Here is a 21,502-nt window from a genome sequence, read left to right as displayed (position 1 = left end):
GCTTTTCTTCATTAGCATAGCGTATGTAGGCTAGCTGTACTACTTGATTTAATACGGAGCTATTATTCACCTCGTGCCATTATGAAAATAAAAATCGGACGTCAATTGTTTCCATTATTGAGAGTTAGTTATTTTCAGGGTGTTTTGCGCTTTTAGTAATGTTTTCAATCCAACTGTGTACCAGGTAGCTAGCCCAAAGCTAATGGTTCGTTCGTTTCTCCGGGTAGTTTGTTGTTTGGATTTTGTGACGCCAGTCCTGGATCTTTTCTGACACACCTTGTGAGTTCTTATACTATAATTAATGATCTCCCTCATTTTTGCCGCGGGCCACATTGTAGTCATATTTTCTTTCGGAGGGCCATTATGACTGTCAACCTAAATAAATGTATGAACTCCTCATATGATATAATACCGTAATTTTCGGACTATAAGTCGCGTTTTTTTCCATAGTTTGGGTGGGCTGGCGACTTATACTCAGGAGCGACTTATATACATATATATATTTTTTTTCACTTTTTTGGGCATTTTATGGCTGGTGCGACTTATACTCCGGTGCGACTCATAGTCCAAAAATTACGGTAGTGTAAACCACAAAACAAACGGACAAATAATTCATTTTCAAATCAGACTAATAAACTGTTCAAACATTTTAAAAAGATGAGTTTTAAAGGTGAAGACAATTTGATGAACGTTTTGTCTTTGCGGGCCACATAAAATGATGTGGCGGGCCACATCTGGCCCCCGGGCCTTGAGTTTGACACGTGTCTTATCGTCACAGACGGAAATTGTTTTCAATTCTTAATCCCAAATATGTCATGTCTCAGTGCAACTGGCGCAATACTGAAAGGAGTCAGTTACTTTGCAGACGAGTTAAGCGAAACCGGAAAGAATTCCCGAATAAGAAAAAAACAGCAACACAAGAGCAGTGACAGTTTGACAAGTGTTTTTGGATTCCGGAGAGGTGACGTGTCTGATCTGGCTTTTCGACATGGTCAGCATACAAAATATATTCTGTCGTTTCTTTCTGCAAGCAGCCACAGCAACTGGACATTTCTTTTTTTTTAGACTGATGGGTTGAGGTGATACCACTTCCCAATGCATGAGGGCATGGAGAGCGTGCAGGACAATGGCTTGAAGGCATTCAACAGTGAACTGCACGCTGCTCTAAATAGACTTCTATTATTGCTCAGCAAAGCATTATTCAAGCTATATTCAACCCTCAAGTTTCACTGCACCGCCAAGAAGCAGAAGCTGCTTCATTTATGTACCGTATTTTCCGGACTATAAGGCGCACCTAAAAACCTAAAGTTTTCTCAAAAGCGGACAGTGCGCCTTATATATGGACCAAATTCCTAAATTGAAACTGGCCCGAAGCATTGTGTCATGAAATCAATCATAAGTGGCCCGCTGAAGACTATGAATCATGAATCAAAAAGACTATGGATCATTATTTTGTGATTATAAAGTCATTTGTTGCGTCTGAAGTTGAAATAAAAAAGATAAAATGGAGAATGATTTGATTTGGATTAAAAAACTGACATGATGCATTAATGGTGCGCCTTATAGTCCGGTGCGCCTTATATATATAAGGACAAAGTTTTAAAATGGGCCATTCACTGAAGGTGCGCCTTATAGTCCGGTGCGCCTTATAGTCCAGAAAATACGGTATTTATGTCCATTAAGAAATATCAATTGGAGCAGTACTTGTCTTAAAAATGACACCCCATCAAATCTTTTGAGAAATTAATAGAATTACAAAAGAAAATCAATAGAATATAAAAGAACGTGTCCACGTGAGCGATGGAAATATTTCAGTTTTCAATACGCTGCGGCCGTCCACTTGTGTTCGAAGTTCTGGAGATGCACGCTGAGCTCAGGAGAGAACCGGGCCATACATATGCAATGTAATGGTCATGTCAAATGTGGCCAAAGTTTCAGCTAACGAGGTCACGCGTGTGCATGTGCGTTTTTTTCCTTCCCGGCGTAATGCCCTTATTCGAGGGATTCTCTCACGGCATTCTTGCTTTTCTCCGGTGGGCTGGCTTCTGTTTTCATGGACTTTCCTTTGGGAATAAAGCAGACATCTATTTATATGCTCAGATGCTGGAGAGATCCAAACTCATGGGACATCTTCACAGCTAGCCCAGCTCCCTCCTTCGCTTCCTCTTCACTTTCCACCTCCTGTCCTTTCCATCTACTCCAGCTATTATTTCAGTCCATGTGTAGCGGTTTACCGTTTCGATTGGCCTGCAAATCATTTGACATCTTCCTGCTCTATTTTATTCGGTGTTCTTCAAATGATGGCAAATGTGCGCTTATTAATAAAGGAGCATGTCAAACTGTACATTTTGATGTCATCCAGATGAGAAATTTCACAAGCCCATACCAACTACCATCTCTTATCCTGACCCATAACTAATTTCCCTATAAAGTTGGATGGAACTTATTTTGCAACTAACCTCCTAGGAGCAAAAAAAAAAAAAAAAAGTTGAAAGGGTGGTGATATGTATGCATAAATCACCTTGCGATCGCCTCTAGACATGCAGATCCTCCTCCACCAAGTGTAAGCTATGCATTTTTATTCACGCAGCAGACACACTGAAAATCATTGCAGTGGCTTATTTTAGCATCGCTAAGCAAGATGGCTGATGCGCCTGCTGAGAGCATTTTCAATCTTAAATCTGTGTTTGCTACAAAAAAAAAATGCGGTGGTGGTGACAGGCTAATTTATTCAAATCAGCATTTGCGTGCATATTTGGTATTAATATTCCCGTGGTAATGTTTCACTTGACGCCTCTCACCCTTTCCTCTCGCGACCTTGCCGAGGCTACGTAGCTTAGCACACGGATGACCATCCACGTGAAAACGTTTGCCGCCATTATTTAATTTGCCGCCAGCAGCCTGCAGTTTTCAAAGAAGACATGATCACATAGTGGCATCCTTTGCCGAACAACAAAGTCAAATTTGTTCTAATTAGCAACTGATTGAAATAAAGGATCATTTAGTCTTGTAGCGCCATTTCCCTCAGGGTTGGATGTCGATTTGAAAAAATTGGTCGAAAATTAGACTTCAAGTCAAGTTAAATGTCTTTTCCTGCATAACGTGGTCAAAATACGAGTCAAATGTAAATAAATGATACTGTCTGATTATAGACAACACAGCGTGCATTTATTTTCATCTGAAAATGCACCAATTTGGGATGTGATATGATACAGTATATTTTATTTCAACTTATTTCTGCTGCATTCAGCTAAATGTTGGTTTGCCGTGAAAGCAAAAAAAAAAGTTGTCACACATGGCAACGTAACCAAATACCGTTTTTTTCCATGTATAATGCGCCCCCATGTATAATACGCACCCTAAAAATGAGCGTTCTGCGTAGCGTCCTGTACTTTTACTGTCTGGACTGTCTGAATGCACACTGGCTCTTATTATTTATTATTGTTATTACTCTTATTTATTGTTTGTGCCTTTTTGTTTATGATGTTTTTTACTTTTGCGCTATGCTTGCTGGCTCCGTTATTTATTGTGTTATCTGTTTATTTATTATTTATTCATCACTCTTACTATTGATTGGTAGAATTTTTGCCTTCTTGTTTTTGTATTGTGTCGCGTACATGTATGTCTATTGTGTTATGTGTCTCGTCACCGTGGGGTAGAGAAAAACGTAATTTCGGTCTCTTGTGTGTTGTGACATGTGGAGAGATTGACAATAAAGCTGACTTTGACTTTGACTTTGATGTTGATGCTGGAAAAAAGCCTGTACCCATGTGTAATACGCACCCAAATTTTGACTCCTACTTAAGTCGGTTAACGTAAAATTATTTCAGAAAAAAGATCTTTGGGAACAACCGGATGTTATTCTGCCGGTCAGTATCACTGCGCATGCGCTAGCAAACTCGATAGCAAAGAAATGTTTCGGATTTGTGGAGGGTACATTGTGACAGCAAACGAGCAGGTGATCGAGCAAGCGTCTGATACGAGAGTATTGTGTTCGTATGGAGTGTGTTTGACGTGAACAGCAGAGAAGAAAGCGCATCTGTAATGGCGGCCTCCGTATCATATCCGGATTTAAAAAATCCCCCCCAAAAATATATATTTTTTTGTACCCATGTATAATGCACACCCCAGATTTTAGGACAATAAATTAGTTAAATTTTGCGCATTATACATGGAAAAAACGGTAATACTTTTTTATCACTTTTTATTATTATACTAAGGCTGTAACGTTGAATCGAAAATCTATTTGATCTGCTTAAAAAAATGAAAAGAAATCAAATTGGACTAACGATCTCCCTAGTTCACAGCCTGACTTATTTGGGATGACGTGAGCCGTTAATTAACAAGAGTTGCAATATCGTACATCTCCGTTGCCACCTTCGTTGACAGCAGGAGGGGTGCGTGCGTGTGTGTGTGTTACTAAGAATTCCCGACATCAGCAAATGCATGTGTTATCAGACTCTGCAATGCATAATGGTGCTATTTTGATTTCTGACCCATTTTGCCAGATGATTGTTGTTTTTTTTGGAATAGTCCTATATTGTGCTCTTGAAAGTCAATGTTGAACCAACTTTACACAAACATATTGTTCCACCTCTGGCACGAGTTTTCCAGCAGTCAGCATCCAACTTCTCCATTCATTCCCCGGCCGCCCACCCCTGCTGGATTTTACTTAAAAATAGCTGCAGCGGCGGCGGAGCTGCTCAAGTGTGACGCATCACGTCGGCTTGAGTTGCTGCTGGAATATCTCGGTTTCATGACAAGATGCCAAGTCGCGTCTGCCGTCGTGACTTGCGGTGATTGCATCACCTCTCCCAAGTGTTGATTTCTGCCTTTTGACCTTTAGCGGGTCATCTGCAGATGATGATGGCTGTTTATAGAATTTGCATTTGAGTCGTAAAATCCTGAGCAAGACTTTTGCTCGCTTATATTTAGTGAGGGTTTGATGAATAATTGATAGTAAATATCTGATTCGCCCTGAGATATTTTTCTGGCATCTTAGTCTCCCAATTTTTTTTTTTATCAACACTCACATGAGGTGTGTTGTTTAATGTCGTGTGAATCCGCTATTTGTTTTCTTTGGCTAGCAACTGAGGCTCTGTATTATGTATGTGCCAGAAGCATTATTTTCAAAGTGTGGGTGGGTGTGTTTTCGATTTATGAAAACTTTTCTTACTAAGCCGCTTTAGAAATGATGTTTTGAAAGCACCTCTCTGAAACACTTTGGAGTCCACTTCAATCAACGAATAATATCCGATACGGCCTTTGCAGACCACAGTCGAAATTCTTGCCTCAGATGTGCTCTTTATGCTATTTTTTTTTTTTTACTTACCGTATTTTCCGGACTATAAGGCGCACCGGACTATAAGGCGCACCTTCAATGAATGGCCCATTTTAAAACTTTGTCCTTATATAAGGCGCACCGGACTATAAGGCGCACCATTCATGCAGCATGTCAGATTTTTAATCCAAATCAATTCATTCTCCATTTTATCTTTTTATTTCAACTTCAGACGCAACAAATGACTTTATAATCACAAAATAATGATCTATAGTCTTTTTGATTCATGATTCATAGTCTTCAGCGGGCCACGTATGATTGATTTCATGACACAATGCTTCGGGCAAGTTTCAATTTAGGAATCTGGTCCATATATAAGGCGCACCGGGCTATAAGGCGCACTGTTGGTTTTTGAGAAAAAAATAGGTTTTTAGGTGCACCTTATAGTCCGGAAAATACGGTATGTTATACATCAAACTGGTATATTATTTATATCAAATATTTACATCTAAGATATCGAATTTAAAAATGATATTTGAATATTGGGGAATGGGTACGCATCGTAACCAAAATATGAGACAGAGAATCATTTTTCAATCACTTGTTACGCCTTGTGTCCTCAGGTCCGGCTCTGGTGGGTGTCATCAAAAAGGACTGGTCCTCTGATAACAGCATCGCCCTCTCGTGGACAGAAGAGGAACATCCACCATTGGACATTGTCGACTATGAAGTCAAATACTATGAGAAGGTGATTACTGATCATGTTTAATGCTGGATATTAAAATGATTTATATTTTCCCCTTTGTGTTTGCTCTTTTTAAAGGAACAAGAGCAGCTGAGCTACTCGTCTACACGGACAAAGCATCCCAGCGTGGTGGTGACGGGGCTCCGACCCTCGACCGTCTACGTCTTCCATGTGCGGGCTCGAACAACCGCCGGCTACACGGCATACAGCTCCAACTTTGAGTTCTCCACCGCAGCGGAAGGTGCGAGCGATTGGCATTGGACAATTCGTTTTGTCATCAGGGCTTCTTCAAGCATGATCCATTTCTCAACTCAGAGCTCGACTTTAAATCGTTTTCATGTCTATATAATGCCCTGCTGATTCCAATGATGCAAAACTTTCTTTGGATTATTCTCGGAACATTTCCATAAACACTCCCACGCATTAGGTCAAGCCGCAATGTGAACGGCGATGTTTGAAAATACCACAGAGAGTTTTAATGGACACAATCAGTCATTGGTGTTATTACAAATTCCAAAACAACACATTGAATTATCTTTCTAACAGCAAAGCCATTTTTTCTTCTTATTTAGATCCCGATGTGGCTGATCAGGGCCAAGTGTTGGTCGTTGTCACCGCATCGGTTGGCGGCTTCTCACTCTTGGTCATCCTCACCCTGTTTCTTCTCATAACCGGACGGTGAGTCGCTTGGTGCATCTCGCCTGCACACACGCAACCACACACACACACACACACGCTCTGTGGCGCTCCGGGCCAAAGTCTCCTAATGGACTCTCTTTTAGCAGCAAGCGGGCGCTATTATTTTCCAAACGACTGAACAAATTTTCTGCTTAATTACTCAGCATGTAATGCAGCAAGCAGCCATTTGATCCATTCCATTAGCTCCCTCTGGTTAGCTCACATTTTAGTTATTCGAGGGCCTCTGCTTCACAGACTTTTATCATTAGCCGCCGTTCATGGTAAACAAAGAAAAATGACCAAGAAGCAGTCGATAATTCCGCTGTTTTGGACTGTAATCCGACTTGGCGGTCTTCTTAAACGTGAGTCCCTGCAAATTTAGCAATTCGGAACTTAACAGCGGATTCGGTATTCAGTCTTATTTGTGGCCCTCAGATCATGTCAGTTTTGTTGACAATGTATGAACTTACTATCTGGGAGGGGGACAATATGATATTGAGCAAACGCGGCTTGATTTAACGGTCCGACGTCGTCGTAGTGACCTGCACTGACTCGCTCTGTGGTGAATGCGTTCAGGTGTCAAGGTTATATCAAAGCCAGGATGAAGTCACAGGAAACCCGCAGGACACGATTCCGCAGTGGCCACGGTAAAGAATCACCAAAACCAATAAATCCCCGACAACACTTTGCATGAACTCATTCCGTGCCATCCCAGTTAATATCTTTGACGTCTATAACCGTCAATGAGTTGTGTGAAGTCCGAAGTCTTTTTTCTCCTCCCAGTTCCATTCTCCGGAATAAAGACTTATGTGGATCCGGACACGTACGAGGACCCCACTCAGGCTGTGGAGGAATTTGCAAAAGAGATAGACCCCTCATCTATATGCATCGATCGGGTGATTGGCACAGGTGAGTATCAATTTTGTGGAGAGACAGAGAGAGGACTTGAATAATTGAGCAAGGTGTGCATACCGGAAAAGTACTGCATATAAAATGACCCTTGCCTGGCTACAAAAAAAACAAAAGATGTACAAATGGTAACGAATGGAAATTCAAATGTAGAGTCATTTATTTCGCAATTGAGATGATGTATGTACAAAGCATTGAAATAAGTTCCTTTTTCTGACAACACAGCGCCATCCGCTGGGGACATTTTCCCAAGCACAGCTTTTCGGAGCAACTTTGGATGAATAAAGTAAAAATGTAGTCCACGACTGCTCCCACAGGGGAATTTGGAGAGGTCTGCAGTGGTCGTCTGCGCATACCTGGAAGGCTGGACATCACCGTGGCCATCAAAACCCTGAAAGGCGGCTACATGGAGCATCAGCGGCGAGACTTTTTACGCGAAGCGTCAATCATGGGGCAGTTTGACAGCCCCAACATCATCAGACTCGAGGGCGTGGTCACCAAAAGTAAGCTCCTCGCCCGCTTCCCTGGGAGCATTTCAAAGCTGATGGATGTTCTCAAAATGGAGACTTTCCCTCAGGCAGGCCGGTGATGATCGTGGTGGAGTACATGGCAAACGGAGCGCTTGACTCTTTCCTACGGGTTTGAACATATTGTCCCAGAATGTATATTTTGCACATTCTTCCTATGGACTCATTTGAAGCCGCCAGCAACGTTCCCGTATTTGCTTTCCGCCAGGCGCGTGAAGGTCAATTCACGGTGCTCCAACTGGTGGGGATGATGCGCGGCGTGGCCGTGGGCATGGCCTACCTCTCAGACATGGGTTACGTTCACAGAGACCTCGCCGCTCGCAACATTCTGGTCGATGCCAACTTGGTGTGTAAAGTGTCCGACTTTGGCATGTCCAGAGTCATGGAGGACGACACGGAGGCCACCTACACCGCCTCGGTGAACGTGAGCGTGCGATTAGAGTTACCCGCGGCTTATCTAACTCCCTCTCAAGGTCCGCATCCTCAAATGATTATTCAGTCGTACTTTTATCATCAGGGAGGAAAGATACCCATACGCTGGACGGCACCAGAGGCCATCGCGTATGGAAAGTTCTCCTCGGTCAGCGACGTTTGGAGTTTTGGTATCGTCATGTGGGAGGTGATGTCGTACGGCGAGAGGCCTTACTGGGAGATGTCCAATCAAGATGTGAGATTCCGATGGACCTTGGATTGACCGTACGCACACCTCGGACAATCGTTGTCTTTCCAATGCTCCCAGGTCATTTTATCAATGGAGGAGGGCTATCGATTACCCGCTCCGATGGGCTGTCCCGTCACGCTGCACCAGCTGATGTTGCACTGCTGGCAGAAGGAGCCGGCTCAGCGGCCACGATTCAACAATGTGCTTTGTTTCCTGGACAAACTCATCATTAACCCCAGCGGGCTCCTCACTCTGGTGAACGAGTCACTCAGGTACGTTTCAACTCACACACATAATGGACGAGAGGAGCCCTATAGAATTTCCAATGAGATCAAATGTGTCCATCTGAAAAGATCATGACAAGCAGGCCACTCTGCTCTATTCCAGTCTTGTAGGTGCAGCACCATCTGCTGGATCTGCGTGGTCACTGCATCACATTGCCCCGATGGAAATGGACTGTAATGGCGAAAAGAGAAAAGCGTTATTATCAGAGTGAGTACAGTCAGGGCAAGATTTCGATGTGTTTTTCTGCTGCTTATTTTTCTCAAACACTCCCTCAGTTTCCCCGATTCTCCCGACGATTTGCCCGACTACCCTCTCTTCATCTCCATCGGAGACTGGCTTGATTCCATCAAAATGAGCCAGTACAAGAACAACTTCATTGCAGCTGGATATACAACGCTGGATTCCATTTCCACAATGAGCATCGAGTGAGTGAGCCTGAACGTAATTGAAGGATTTTTTTGTTGCTTATATCAGTTATTCCTGACTCTTTGACCTTCCTCATTCTTCTTCTTATTATTATTTTATTTTATTTTATTTTATTATTGTAATTATTACAATTCACGCAATATAAGACTTTAGTCTTTGCCTGGCTCTTTTAAAAGAGATTTTTTTCTTCCCCCCTCAGTGACATCAGGCGAATCGGGATCTGCTTGATCGGGCACCAGAGGCGGATCATAAGCAGCATCCAATCTTTGCGTCTGCAGTTTCACCGTATCCAACGTAGCGGCTTTCAAGTGTGAGGTCTTCACACAAAAGCCAGACTGTGTGCAGACATTGGATGGATGGATTGATCGCACACCAGATGGAGGAAGTGTCACACACTGCCGACGAGAGCAATCGGGAGCTTGACAACGTGGAGCCAGGTGAACACGTCACGCCGTCACCGATGTCGGCCGCTCCACCACGACGAACCTCACTTGCAATCTCGATAACTCAGCAAACAAGACTTGCGATCTTTCCCACCAGTGTTGATTCAAGTGCCAGTCGATGCCTCCACTCTTCCCAAGTGACAATCCAATGGTTGCTTTCCATTGAATGGTCTCAAATTGGATACCTCAAGACCAGAGATCATGTGGAGAGAACATTATGTCATGTATCATTTTAATAAGAAATTCTATTGCCGGTTTAAATATTTCACCGGGAAGTGTCAAAATGGTCCCAATCACAATCCTCTTTTTGAACTGAAGACAAGTGAATGTCAAAAGATTTTATAGAAACGTGTTCTATCTTCTTGGTATTGCAAAGTGTGTCTTGTACTGAAAGTCACGTGACAGCTGTATGTTTCTTCCTTAATAAACAAGTCTATTTTAAGGCATTGGTTTTGATCTTGTTCACCTCAAACACGATATGGGATTTTCCACGCATTGTGTCAGGCGCACGTACACACATGGAGCCACAAAGGTATCCATGGATGCGGACACAAGCACAAACGCACAATCGTTGTTCCTCTCAACTGACACGTTTTCTGGACATGAAGAATTGTCAGGTGAGTTTGTCAATGATGCGCTTATGTGGGGCATCGATGAAGGCCATGAAGAAAGAGAGATAGAGACAGAGATAGAGACAGAGATAGAGACAGAGACAGAGACAGAGACAGAGACAGAGACAGAGACAGAGACAGAGACAGAGACAGAGACAGAGACAGAGACAGAGACAGAGACAGAGAGACAGACAGAGACAGAGAGACAGACAGAGACAGAAGATAGATAGATAGATAGATAGATAGATAGATAGATAGATAGATAGATAGATAGATAGATAGATAGATAGATAGATAGATAGATAGATAGATAGATAGATAGATAGATAGATAGATAGATAGATAGATAGATAGATAGATAGATAGATAGATAGATAGATAGATAGATAGATAGATAGATAGATAGATAGATAGATAGATAGATAGATAGATAGATAGATAGATAGATAGATAGATAGATAGAGAGACAGATAGATAGAGAGACAGATAGATAGAGAGACAGATAGATAGATAGATAGATAGATAGATAGATAGATAGATAGATAGATAGATAGATAGATAGATAGATAGATAGATAGATAGATAGATAGATAGATAGATAGATAGATAGATAGACAGACAGATAGATAGACAGACAGATAGATAGAGAGACAGATAGATAGAGAGACAGATAGATAGAGAGACAGATAGATAGATAGATAGATAGATAGATAGGTAGATAGGTAGATAGGTAGATAGGTAGATAGGTAGATAGAGAGATAGAGAGATAGAGAGATAGAGAGATAGAGAGATAGAGAGATAGAGATAGATAGATAGATAGATAGATAGATAGATAGATAGATAGATAGATAGATAGATAGATAGATAGATAGATAGATAGATAGATAGATAGATAGATAGATAGATAGATAGATAGATAGATAGATAGATAGATAGACAGACCAAATGTGTTTCAGTTCTTTCTACACAGCTTGCTCTTCTCTGAGCCAAAATCAATTTTTTTTCACCAAGGATGTTCACTTTTTATTCCTTTCTGTGAAACTTCCAGTGACCTGCTGAAGAAATCGTGACACTCTAACATCAGTGAGAACGTGGCAAAAATATCCAAAATATGACAAGGATCGTTTAAAAGTAAAAACCTAAAATCCTGAACTTTTTGTGACGTAATGGTATCAATTTGATTGATTATGATGATGTCATTGAGGGTTTAGTGAAAGCAACGTTTAAGGGATTTTAGTTACTTTGCGTACGTTTGGGTCGAGCTCCGTGTTGACCCGGAACTACCAAAAAACACACACACACACGTTTATCCAAAATCATGAAAGAGTTGTTGACATGTATTTACGAAGACAAAGCACAAAATTATTTCGTCACGCATACACTTCCCGAGATCAAGGTTTGCTGTGTAATAACCTGGATATGTAAAATCCCGACTCCCCCTGAATGCACCATTAGTTAGGAGCGTATCCTGGGCACCATGGAAATGTGCACGAGAAATGAATGAAAACAATGAACAGGACTCTCCGGTGATGGACTAAACTCACCCAGACTGCAGTTCTGTGCACGACAAGAAGACACTTTAATCAAAGGTAAAGTTGAGCACACGAAAACAAAAGCGTCTTTATTTTAGTTGCAAGTTACATGGTAATACATGCTAACTAACGTTAGCGCAGCTAGCTCTGACGTGAGCAGTTTACGTGGCTTCAGATTGACGTTTCCAGTCGGATTTACTGATCATTTGCTTCATATTTGACGCTATTTTGTAAAGATCTTTCGCTAATATAACTAATCTGACCTAAAGTGTAAGATTATGCGTTACTATCAAGGGGTTAGCTCGGGCTAACCCGTATGGTGACAGAGCAGAGAAGATTAACGAAATAGGACCGTGACTGTTAATTACGCTCCAATCTCTTTAGTCGGTGTTATCGGCTAACGAGTTGATAAAACATCACATTTGATCGATGACCGCGGTGTCGGTGAGTTTAACACTTGAGCATTTTGGAATGGCACGATTGCTTGGTTAGTGTTAAACTAGGGATAACGATGGACAGTTGCACAACGCAATTTTAAAATACAGCTTCAGTTGCGAGGTGTCATTTTAGTATTTACACAACGAGTCGGAGAATTGTGCTGTATCATTCGAGATACGAACGTTAAGACAGATGCAAACATCACGTCATGACTGTGTGGGCGTTTTAAGACCTCCAAGCAATCGGATTAAATGGATTCAAATGTGCCGTGATCTTTCTTGGATCATTGTTGAGACGTCATAGCAGAAATAGTTCAGTATAGCAAACGTTTACACTGAGTTCAATGATTACCGTAATTTTCGGACTATAAGTCGCGGTTTTATTCCTAGTTTGGGTGGGTGGGGGGGCGATTTATACTCAGGAGCCACTTATATACATATATATGTTGTTGTTTTTTCACTTTTTGGGGCATTTTATGGCTGGTGCGACTTATACTCCGGTGCGATTTATAGTCCGAAAATTACGGTATTTCTTTTGTTATCGTAGGGGGCAAGAGTGGATGGTTGCTGCCAATGGGGCTGTTTGACAAGTTGGCAGGATGGCTGGGCTTCAAGAAAGAAGTCAACGTGCTCTGCCTCGGCCTGGACAACAGCGGCAAAACCACCATCATCAACAAACTCAAACCGTCCAATGTAAGGCTACAAATACATCCGAGCTTGTTGACTCGACGTGCAGGTTTTAACGTGTCAAATATAACCGGCAGGCGCAGGCACAAGACATCGTCCCAACCATCGGTTTCAGCATCGAGAAGTTCAAGACGTCCAGGTTGGTTTTCATCACGGTAACTTTGCAATGTAACTCGTTGTGTATTTCTTCTCACTTGTCTTTGTGTAGCCTTTCCTTCACAGTGTTTGACATGTCGGGCCAAGGCAGATACAGAAATCTGTGGGAGCACTACTACAAGTCAGTTGCTCACGCAAACATCTCAATCACGGTCGTTGGCTGACTGATAATCATAATAAAATGTGTCGGCCAGGGAGGGGCAGGCTGTCATTTTTGTCATCGACAGTGCGGATAAGCTGAGGATGGTTGTGGCCAAAGAAGAATTGGACACTTTATTGAATCATCCCGGTAAGTTTGTTGTGAAATTATTTTTTGGAGTAACTTCCTGGTTACAGATGATATTTTATGACAACATCCTTGTCCGTCCCCCCGTAGACATTAAACACAAGCGGATTCCCATCCTGTTCTTGGCGAACAAGATGGATGTCCGAGACGCTCTGTCTTCAGTCAAAGTCTCCCAGCTGCTGTGCTTGGACAATATCAAGGACAAACCTTGGCACATCTGGTATGATCAGATTTGCACTTGAAATGTTCCTCTGTGTTTGTAAACATGCAGAAAAAAATTCCGTTTCAGTGCCACCGATGCGCTGAGAGGCGACGGCTTGCAGGAAGGGGTGGAGTGGTTACAAGGTAAGCTGAGCGCTTCCGATAATGACGACGTTGAATTTAAAAAGGGGTAATTGATCTGATTTGCTATTTACAGATCAAATCAAATCCATGAGAACATGAGAGGGGCTTTTGCAGGAGGTAACACGAAAATATTTTGTTGACATCTGTGCTTTACGCAGAAATCTTGAGTTTTTTTTTTTCTTCTAGTTCTGGATTATGTAAAACCAACCCTGGTGGTCCCTGGAGCCATCTAAAGAATTGTCTTTGACGTGTGTGTCTCTTTTCACAAGTTTTCTATCCACTTGCTGGTTTCTTTTGAATTGTACACAAGTTGACCATGTGCCGCAGAGAATGAAAACAATGATGGTTTTGCAAACTGCACTTCGACGAGATCTCGGACGTTTGTGTGCCGAACAAAGAGATGCACGTGGCAAAACCGTCGCGTCGTCATTCATCGCAGCCAATATATGCGCAGCTTCTTTTTAAATTTATAATGGTCTTTTTTTCTGGTGGTTGTTTTTCTTTTCTTTTTATTTGAAGCTTGAACATGTTTTGGGTGACAGCCCTGAATGTTGTCATCGATTAGCCGATTGTGAGTAGCTACGTTGAGTGTAAGATGAAACAAAAACTGGATGACGGTGCGGGAAATTGTATATTATGGCAAAGGTCTGTACAAGTTTAACAGTCGGAGGCTTCATAGACAGCAAATTGTTTGTAAAATATCTTTTATATATATAAATGAAATAACAGTCTCAGCACAATGTTAGGACAACGTAAGATCATCTCTTGGATATGTATCGTCTTAAGTCGTATGTTTTATTTCGTTGTAAATGTTTTTAAAGAATAAAAAGCATTTTCCCCCTCCTTTTGGAAGATGGTGGTCTCTTCCCATGTCTCATTAATGAAGTTAATGTGTCCGCGTATGTCTTGTGTCTGGCTCTCGCTCACCCTTCCATATCCTGCCAACAACAGCTGCTCATTAATTGGCCAGCCGGTGGATTCCAAACTCTTAAAAAGACTTTCAACACTTCCATCAATTATTTTAAGCTCCAAAATGACTCCTATTTTCATATTTAAATGATATTGTTAAGCATTCTTCGTGATCTACCTTCAGCGTTGTAATTCTAATGTTCTCTGTCCATGGTGCTGAAAACATTCCAGAGCTTTGCCAGCAGGAGGCGCTGCTCGCGCTAAATATTTTTACCTCGTCGTATCTCTTTCAATTAGGCTTCCGAGCAGCAATATGGCTTCTGTTTGGATGCGTGTGGCTAGCGGGCAACCTGGAAGAAGGTCACGTGTCCTTTGAGTTCTCCCTCCAGAAGTCTTCCTAATTGGGAACCCGTCAGCTTTGACTCGACTATCGTACATTACGCAATTAGTTTTTAAAAATGATTCTCTTCCACAAATAAAAACACTGCCTTATTAACGGTGGTTATTTTTTTTTTTGTTTTCATCACGTTTTATGTATGCTCACATTAAATTGCAAGTGTAATTAAAAGACCAAGTGAAAAAATAGCTTCTTAAGAATTATTTCAATGAAACCGAACTCTATATATTTCGTAGTGTCCTTCGGTTGATGCGTCAAAGCTCCCCCCAATCAGTCACACACACACACACAAAAACGCAGTGAGTCAGCTAATTGGGCTTATGAGCAGAATATGACGAAAATAAAAAATAAATCACCTAGTAGGCCGAGATGCCCTCAATGGAGAATTTCGAGTTTTTGTCTCCAATAATGCACTTATTGTACTTTCTGCAATTAAATTGACTTGTTTAAAGCTGCAGCCCAGACTCCAGATTGGAGATGTACTTGAATCCAAGCACGTATGACGTGACCCCCCCCCCCCCCCCCCCCCTCATTGAGCGAGGTGGGACCGAGACGGTGGGTTCTTCTGACGTGTGCTACCAGTCCTCTGACGGCACTTACCCCCCTTAAAAGCCCACCGAGTCACCCAAGAGACCTCCGCCATTATCTCACTGGAGCGCTCCTTGCAGGCTTTTGGAGAGAAGCCGTCCGAGAAGCAGCGCATGCCTCTAGAAACTTTTCAGGTACGTTTTAAAAGACCTCCTAATACTTTCGTAGCTCTGTCAAACAAATAATTTGTTATTTGATTATTTTTGCGTCTTCAAATTTGCGGTCGTCTTTCGTGCGTAATTACGCAAATGGTAATTGTTTGCTGCATATCTTATTATTGAGTCGATTTATAAACTATTTTCTGTTTTAAACTACAAAATAATGCACCCAAGTTTTAGCATTTTAAAAATAAATCTGTTTTGTAACACGTACGTTTTTAAGGACACTTTATTCGCGACGTGCAGGTCTCCATGCGTCGTTGTTCTTAGCGCAAGACCGGCGCCACCATGACCATCCACGTCGAGGGGCTTGTGGCTATCGCGTTCTTCTACCTCCTCATCCTCTTTGTGGGCATTTGGGCGGCATGGAAGAACAAACACTCCGGGGAGGCCGAAGGGACCGACCGCAGCGAAACCATCATGGTCGGAGGAAGAGATATTGGATTATTCGTCGGAGGATTTACCATGACTGGTAAGGCACCTTGATTATACTTGATAAGAAAATCGGAAATAAACAGTGACGTTGTAATATATATATAAAATCAGATTCTAAAAAGTTGATTGTATCTTCTTGAGTAACGTTCTCTTTGTCTCTTCACGGACACTTCATTCGTTCATTCATTCGTCACCAATCTTTTACAAAGATATGATTTTTTTTTTAATTTAAGTATTGATTAAAATGTTTCGTTTTTTTCGCATCCACATTAAAAGTCACATTTGAGTGTTTGATCCAGTTTACTGCATGTGCTTCTAATTATAATTTTAAAAAATATATATCATAAATGTCATGAGACAACTGAAGATTCTTTTTGTATTTTCAGCAACGTGGGTCGGAGGAGGATACATTAATGGCACAGCTGAGTACGTTTATCTGCCAGATTATGGCTTGGCTTGGGCACAAGCCCCCTTTGGATATGCCCTCAGTCTGGTTGTAGGTGAGTCTGACCGACCACTGCATGCAAAAACCATTTCGACGCATGTTTTTTTCTTTTTGTGTCCAACCACACATATGATAATTACTTAGTTAATTTTGAAATGCATCATGTGAATTTACTCAAGTTTCTTTGGGGTGTTGTTTAAATGTGTGCGTGGTGTGAGCAATTGTACCCCGACATTTTTTGTCTCTGTATTTAATTTTTTACAGCGGGGGTCACCAAGTCCGGATTTGAGGACCGGACTTGGTGACCCCTGTGGTACATACACTTATCACTTTGTATCTGTTTATATTTTGTATACAGTGATGCAGTAGTAATTAATGGCTGACATCACTGGCTTGTTATATAAATAAATAAATAAATAAATAAATAAATAAATAAATAAATAAATAAATAAATAAATAAATAAATAAATAAATAAATAAATAAATAAATAAATAAATAAATAAATAAATAAATAAATAAATAATTTTACCTGGGATTGATTTTTTAAATTCTTAAAAGACAAATATACTCCATAAACTACTTGATAATAAAAGACTAGAATGTCTTTTTTTCCCCCACATCTATGACATCACATGGTACAAAATTGTTCCACGAGAGCAAGTTGCGCCACAATCTAGCGATTTTTAGACGTGACCTGACAAAGCATGACATATTTCTAACCATTTATTTCTTCACTGAGTTAATATCTTCTAAATCTTGCTAAATGATGTCCAAGCGTGCGTGCAACGGTGAATTCTTTGTCTACCAGGAGGACTTTTTTTCGCCAAGCCCATGCGCTCAAGAGGTTACGTAACCATGTTGGACCCGTTCCAGCAGCTGTACGGCAAACGCATGGGCGGCCTTCTCTTCATACCCGCATTAATGGGGGAGATCTTCTGGTCCGCCGCCATCTTGTCGGCTCTTGGTATGTTTAACGCTTTCTCGGCAAAGGAGCTCGTAAACGCCGCGGTCGTATCTGCGTGACATCATCATTTGTGCCCTCAGGCGCCACGCTCAGCGTCATCGTGGACATCAACATCAAAATGTCGGTGGTTATCTCGGCCCTCATCGCCATCTTTTACACGCTGGTCGGAGGACTTTACTCGGTGGCCTACACTGACGTCGTGCAGCTCTTCTGCATCTTTCTCGGCCTGGTAGGTCCATTTCCAGACAATGTGGAAAACCACGAGAATCCAGAACCAGTTCTATTTTTTTTCCACCTGCAGTGGATCAGCGTGCCGTTCGCGTTGACCAACCCGGCCGTGTCAGACATCACGGTGACCGCAGTGGAGTACGTGTACCAGTCGCCGTGGAGAGGCAGCATCGACAAGAGTGACACCTGGGTCTGGATCGACAATTTCTGCCTCCTGGTATTGTCATCTCGCGACGCTACTGTGATGTGGTTATTTCCAAGTTACCGTATTTTCCGGCCTATAAGGCGCACCGGACTATAAGGCGCACCTTCAATGAATGGCCCATTTTAAAACTTTATCCTTATATAAGGCGCACCGGACTATAAGGCGCACCATTAATGCATCATGTCAGATTTCTAATCATTCACCATTTTATCTTTTTTATTTCAACTTCAGACGGAACAAATTACTTTATAATCATAAAATAATGATCCATAGTCTTTTTGAGTCATGATTCATAGTCTTCAGCGGGCCACTTATGATTGATTTCATGACACAATACTTCGGGCCAGTTTGAATTTAGGAATTTGGTCCATATATAAGGCGCACCGGACTATAAGGCGCACTGTTGGTTTTTGAGAAAATTTTAGGTTTTTAGGTGCGCCTTATAGGGCGGAAAATACGGTACTCGTAATTCCGTTCTAATCAAGTTCCACGTGCGTAATTTGATCGAGCCTAGATGCTCGGAGGAATCCCTTGGCAGGTTTATTTCCAACGAGTGCTCTCCGCTTCTTCTGCGACCTACGCACAAGTGCTGTCCTTCATCGCTGCGTTCGGATGCCTGGTCATGGCCGTTCCCTCCGTTCTTATCGGAGCTATCGGGGCCTCCACAGGTGCGTGTGTGCGCTTGAGTTCACGATTGGTGTGTCGGTCGCTCAGGGTGGGCCCGTGTTGCCTTTAGATCTGAGAGAGCTTGGGTAGATAGCAGCTGGTTGCACTCATTCATAATGTAGCAGCCATCCATTTTTAAATGTTACCTCATCAAGGGAAGAAATTAATGGATCGCTCTCCAGATTTCACATTATTTTCGTTCCCAACAGTCAACATTTATTTTTAAAGAATTTTTTCGGGGGGGGGATTCTGTAATGGTGTTTCTCTATTGTGACGGTCTTCAGACTGGAACCAAACAACATACGGCAGCATTCCTCCCAAAGAGAAAGAAGAAGCCGATATGATCCTCCCCATCGTTCTGCAGCACCTCTGCCCGCCGTTTGTGTCTTTTTTCGGCCTGGGCGCCGTGTCGGCCGCCGTCATGTCATCCGCCGACTCGTCCATCCTGTCAGCCAGCTCCATGTTTGCCAGGAACATCTACCAGCTGGCCTTCAGACAATCGGTCAGCGTCCGCCTCTCCTTAACGTTCAAACCCGTCCTAACCTTTGTCTCCGCAGGCGTCCGATCGAGAGATCGTGTGGGTCATGCGCATCACCATCTTTGTGTTCGGCGGTCTGGCCACGCTGATGGCCTTGGTCACGGGGACGGTTTACGGACTGTGGTACCTCAGCTCGGACTTGGTTTACGTCATCATCTTCCCGCAGCTCCTCAGCGTGCTCTTCGTCAAAGGCACCAACACGTACGGCTCGGTGGCGGCGTACGCCTTTGGCATGGTGCTGCGTATCGGCGGGGGGGAACCTTACCTCCAACTGCCCCCTTTCATTTATTACCCCGGATGGAGCGTGGAGCAACGCAAGCACCACATCACCGGAGAAATGGAGGACGTGGTCATCCAAAAGTTTCCCTTCAAAACAGCGTCTATGCTAGCGTCCTTCCTGGGCAACGTGGCCTTTTCCTACCTGGCCAAGTACCTGTTTGAGAGCGGCAAGCTGTCTCATAAATACGACTTTCTCGACGCCGTGGTGTCCAAGCACAGCGGCGAGATTATGGATAAAACCACCCTGGTGACCCGCGGCAACAACATCGGGCTGTCCGAGATGGCGCCCGTCAAACCGCGGCTGAGCGTGACCTTGGCGGCCGCTTTCACCCGCCGCGACACACTGCCGACAGATACCGTGGAGGAGGAAGAGGAGGAGTCCAGCCCCGACTACTCCCGCCACGATGAAGAGTGACGAGATCCAGACGTGTGTTTTTAGAAGACTGGGAAAAAACTGCTCCGGCTGTCCATCAAACCGAAGATGATACGCAAAGAAGGACAATGAGGTGCAACACCGGCTGGCACACCGCAGCAATATATTCTCACAAAATTACCGTATTTTCCGCCCTATAAGGCGCACCTAAAAACCTAAAATGTTCTAAAAAAAAACCAACAGTGCGCTGAAGACTATGAATCATGACTCAAAAGGACTATGGATCATTATTTTATGATTATAAAGTAATTTGTTCCGTCTGAAGTTGAAATAAAAAAGATAAAATGGAGAATGATTTGATTTGGTTTAAAAATCTGACATGATGCATTAATGGTGCGCCTTATAGTCCGGTGCGCCTTATATAAGGATAAAGTTTTAAAATGGGCCATTCATTGAAGGTGCGCCTTATAGTCCGGTGCGCCTTATAGGCCGGAAAATACGGTAATAACACTCTTTCAATCTTAACTTTCACAAATACATCCGACATTTGCGAGTCACTCACAGTGCCCGGAAAAACAGTCAAGCATTTAAAGAGGGAACTGAATGATCACATGACCCAAAACTGATTTCGTTACCTCCGATATAAGAAGACAAACGAGATCATGACTCAAGAGGCAACTCATCAGCACAGCTCAATAGAACTTCTAGAAGCAATAGTGGAAATAGTCATTGCGCTGGTTTTCTTTCAGAAGCCGATCAAGATCAATGAGACTTTTATTCTGCTGCCTTAATGAAAATGATGTGTGCATTTCCACACAGCTCACAGCAGTGAAGAAAAAAATATGATTATGAATGTGAAAGCGAATCATCTCGTATCAAAAATGTAATTTGCCGTTTGTGTATTTATTTGATTGCAAGTGGAGTTGTCGCAGAATAGCGTGTCAGTCACTTGTGAATTTTGGATCTGTAATTTGTGTGTTGTCCATGGCCATGTACAGATGATTTTCTCTGTTTGTATAAATATGGAGGAGGGGGAAGGTGTAGAAATAACAAATTGCTGTTCCGCATTAATCATGTAAGAAGGAAGGATGCTATCGAAATGTTTATTTATTTTTTGATGTCATAGCAGATGTATCAATAAAAAAAATAATGTAACATTATCATGTAAACAAATATAAAATCTACTTTGGAATACTAAATTGTTTTTATTAGGAATATTTTTTAATTGAATTTACCTTTTTTTTGGAAAGGATCTGACCCTGTCGTGAACATTATTTTTCATGTTTGGAAATTTTGTAGGACTTCTG

At 42.3% G+C, this 21,502-nt stretch overlaps 3 protein-coding genes across 3 annotated transcripts in view; all 3 read left to right on the top strand.

Annotated features, from left to right (window-relative positions):
- The window catches only part of LOC133153230 (ephrin type-A receptor 6-like), a 30,942-nt gene extending 20,545 nt beyond the window's left edge, over positions 1-10,397 (top strand). The window contains exons 9-20 of the mRNA XM_061277385.1: positions 5,905-6,029; positions 6,105-6,267; positions 6,599-6,704; positions 7,281-7,351; positions 7,488-7,613; positions 7,931-8,116; positions 8,191-8,252; positions 8,349-8,807; positions 8,880-9,073; positions 9,189-9,293; positions 9,362-9,511; positions 9,712-10,397. Coding sequence (XP_061133369.1) covers positions 5,905-6,029; positions 6,105-6,267; positions 6,599-6,704; positions 7,281-7,351; positions 7,488-7,613; positions 7,931-8,116; positions 8,191-8,252; positions 8,349-8,807; positions 8,880-9,073; positions 9,189-9,293; positions 9,362-9,511; positions 9,712-9,826 — 1,862 coding nt within the window. The 3' untranslated portion in view covers positions 9,827-10,397. The remainder of the gene's footprint in view (positions 1-5,904; positions 6,030-6,104; positions 6,268-6,598; positions 6,705-7,280; positions 7,352-7,487; positions 7,614-7,930; positions 8,117-8,190; positions 8,253-8,348; positions 8,808-8,879; positions 9,074-9,188; positions 9,294-9,361; positions 9,512-9,711) is intronic.
- A 1,597-nt stretch (positions 10,398-11,994) lies between these two features.
- arl6 (ADP-ribosylation factor-like 6) lies at positions 11,995-14,861 on the top strand. The gene is made up of 9 exons (XM_061277322.1): positions 11,995-12,155; positions 13,083-13,228; positions 13,300-13,361; positions 13,431-13,499; positions 13,573-13,667; positions 13,755-13,884; positions 13,954-14,009; positions 14,083-14,126; positions 14,196-14,861. The coding sequence occupies exons 2-8, from the start codon at positions 13,109-13,111 to the stop codon at positions 14,106-14,108; spliced, it is 558 nt and encodes a 185-aa protein (XP_061133306.1). The 5' UTR covers positions 11,995-12,155; positions 13,083-13,108; the 3' UTR covers positions 14,109-14,126; positions 14,196-14,861.
- A 1,488-nt stretch (positions 14,862-16,349) lies between these two features.
- On the top strand, positions 16,350-21,279 carry LOC133152929 (high-affinity choline transporter 1-like). The gene is made up of 8 exons (XM_061276917.1): positions 16,350-16,533; positions 16,883-16,996; positions 17,751-17,906; positions 17,987-18,135; positions 18,208-18,351; positions 18,854-19,007; positions 19,290-19,507; positions 19,563-21,279. The coding sequence occupies exons 1-8, from the start codon at positions 16,350-16,352 to the stop codon at positions 20,235-20,237; spliced, it is 1,794 nt and encodes a 597-aa protein (XP_061132901.1). The 3' UTR covers positions 20,238-21,279.
- The last annotated feature ends 223 nt before the right edge of the window (positions 21,280-21,502 follow it).

This window comes from Syngnathus typhle, linkage group LG4, assembly GCF_033458585.1.
Source record: "Syngnathus typhle isolate RoL2023-S1 ecotype Sweden linkage group LG4, RoL_Styp_1.0, whole genome shotgun sequence".
NCBI lineage: Eukaryota > Metazoa > Chordata > Actinopteri > Syngnathiformes > Syngnathidae > Syngnathus > Syngnathus typhle.
The sequence above is the reverse complement of the archived record's forward strand: the minus strand, read 5'-3'. Positions and strand labels throughout refer to the sequence as shown.

Coding starts and splice junctions, on each gene's coding strand:
- arl6 (XM_061277322.1), top strand. CDS start 13,109: ATGGGGCTGTTTGACAAGTTGGCAGGATGGCTGGGCTTCAAGAAAGAA. Junction 13,362..13,430: donor GAGAAGTTCAAGACGTCCAG/GTTGGTTTTCAT, acceptor GTCTTTGTGTAG/CCTTTCCTTCACAGTGTTTG. Junction 13,668..13,754: donor CACTTTATTGAATCATCCCG/GTAAGTTTGTTG, acceptor GTCCCCCCGTAG/ACATTAAACACAAGCGGATT.
- LOC133152929 (XM_061276917.1), top strand. CDS start 16,350: ATGACCATCCACGTCGAGGGGCTTGTGGCTATCGCGTTCTTCTACCTC. Junction 18,352..18,853: donor TCGACAATTTCTGCCTCCTG/GTATTGTCATCT, acceptor GATCGAGCCTAG/ATGCTCGGAGGAATCCCTTG. Junction 19,508..19,562: donor AGCTGGCCTTCAGACAATCG/GTCAGCGTCCGC, acceptor TTGTCTCCGCAG/GCGTCCGATCGAGAGATCGT.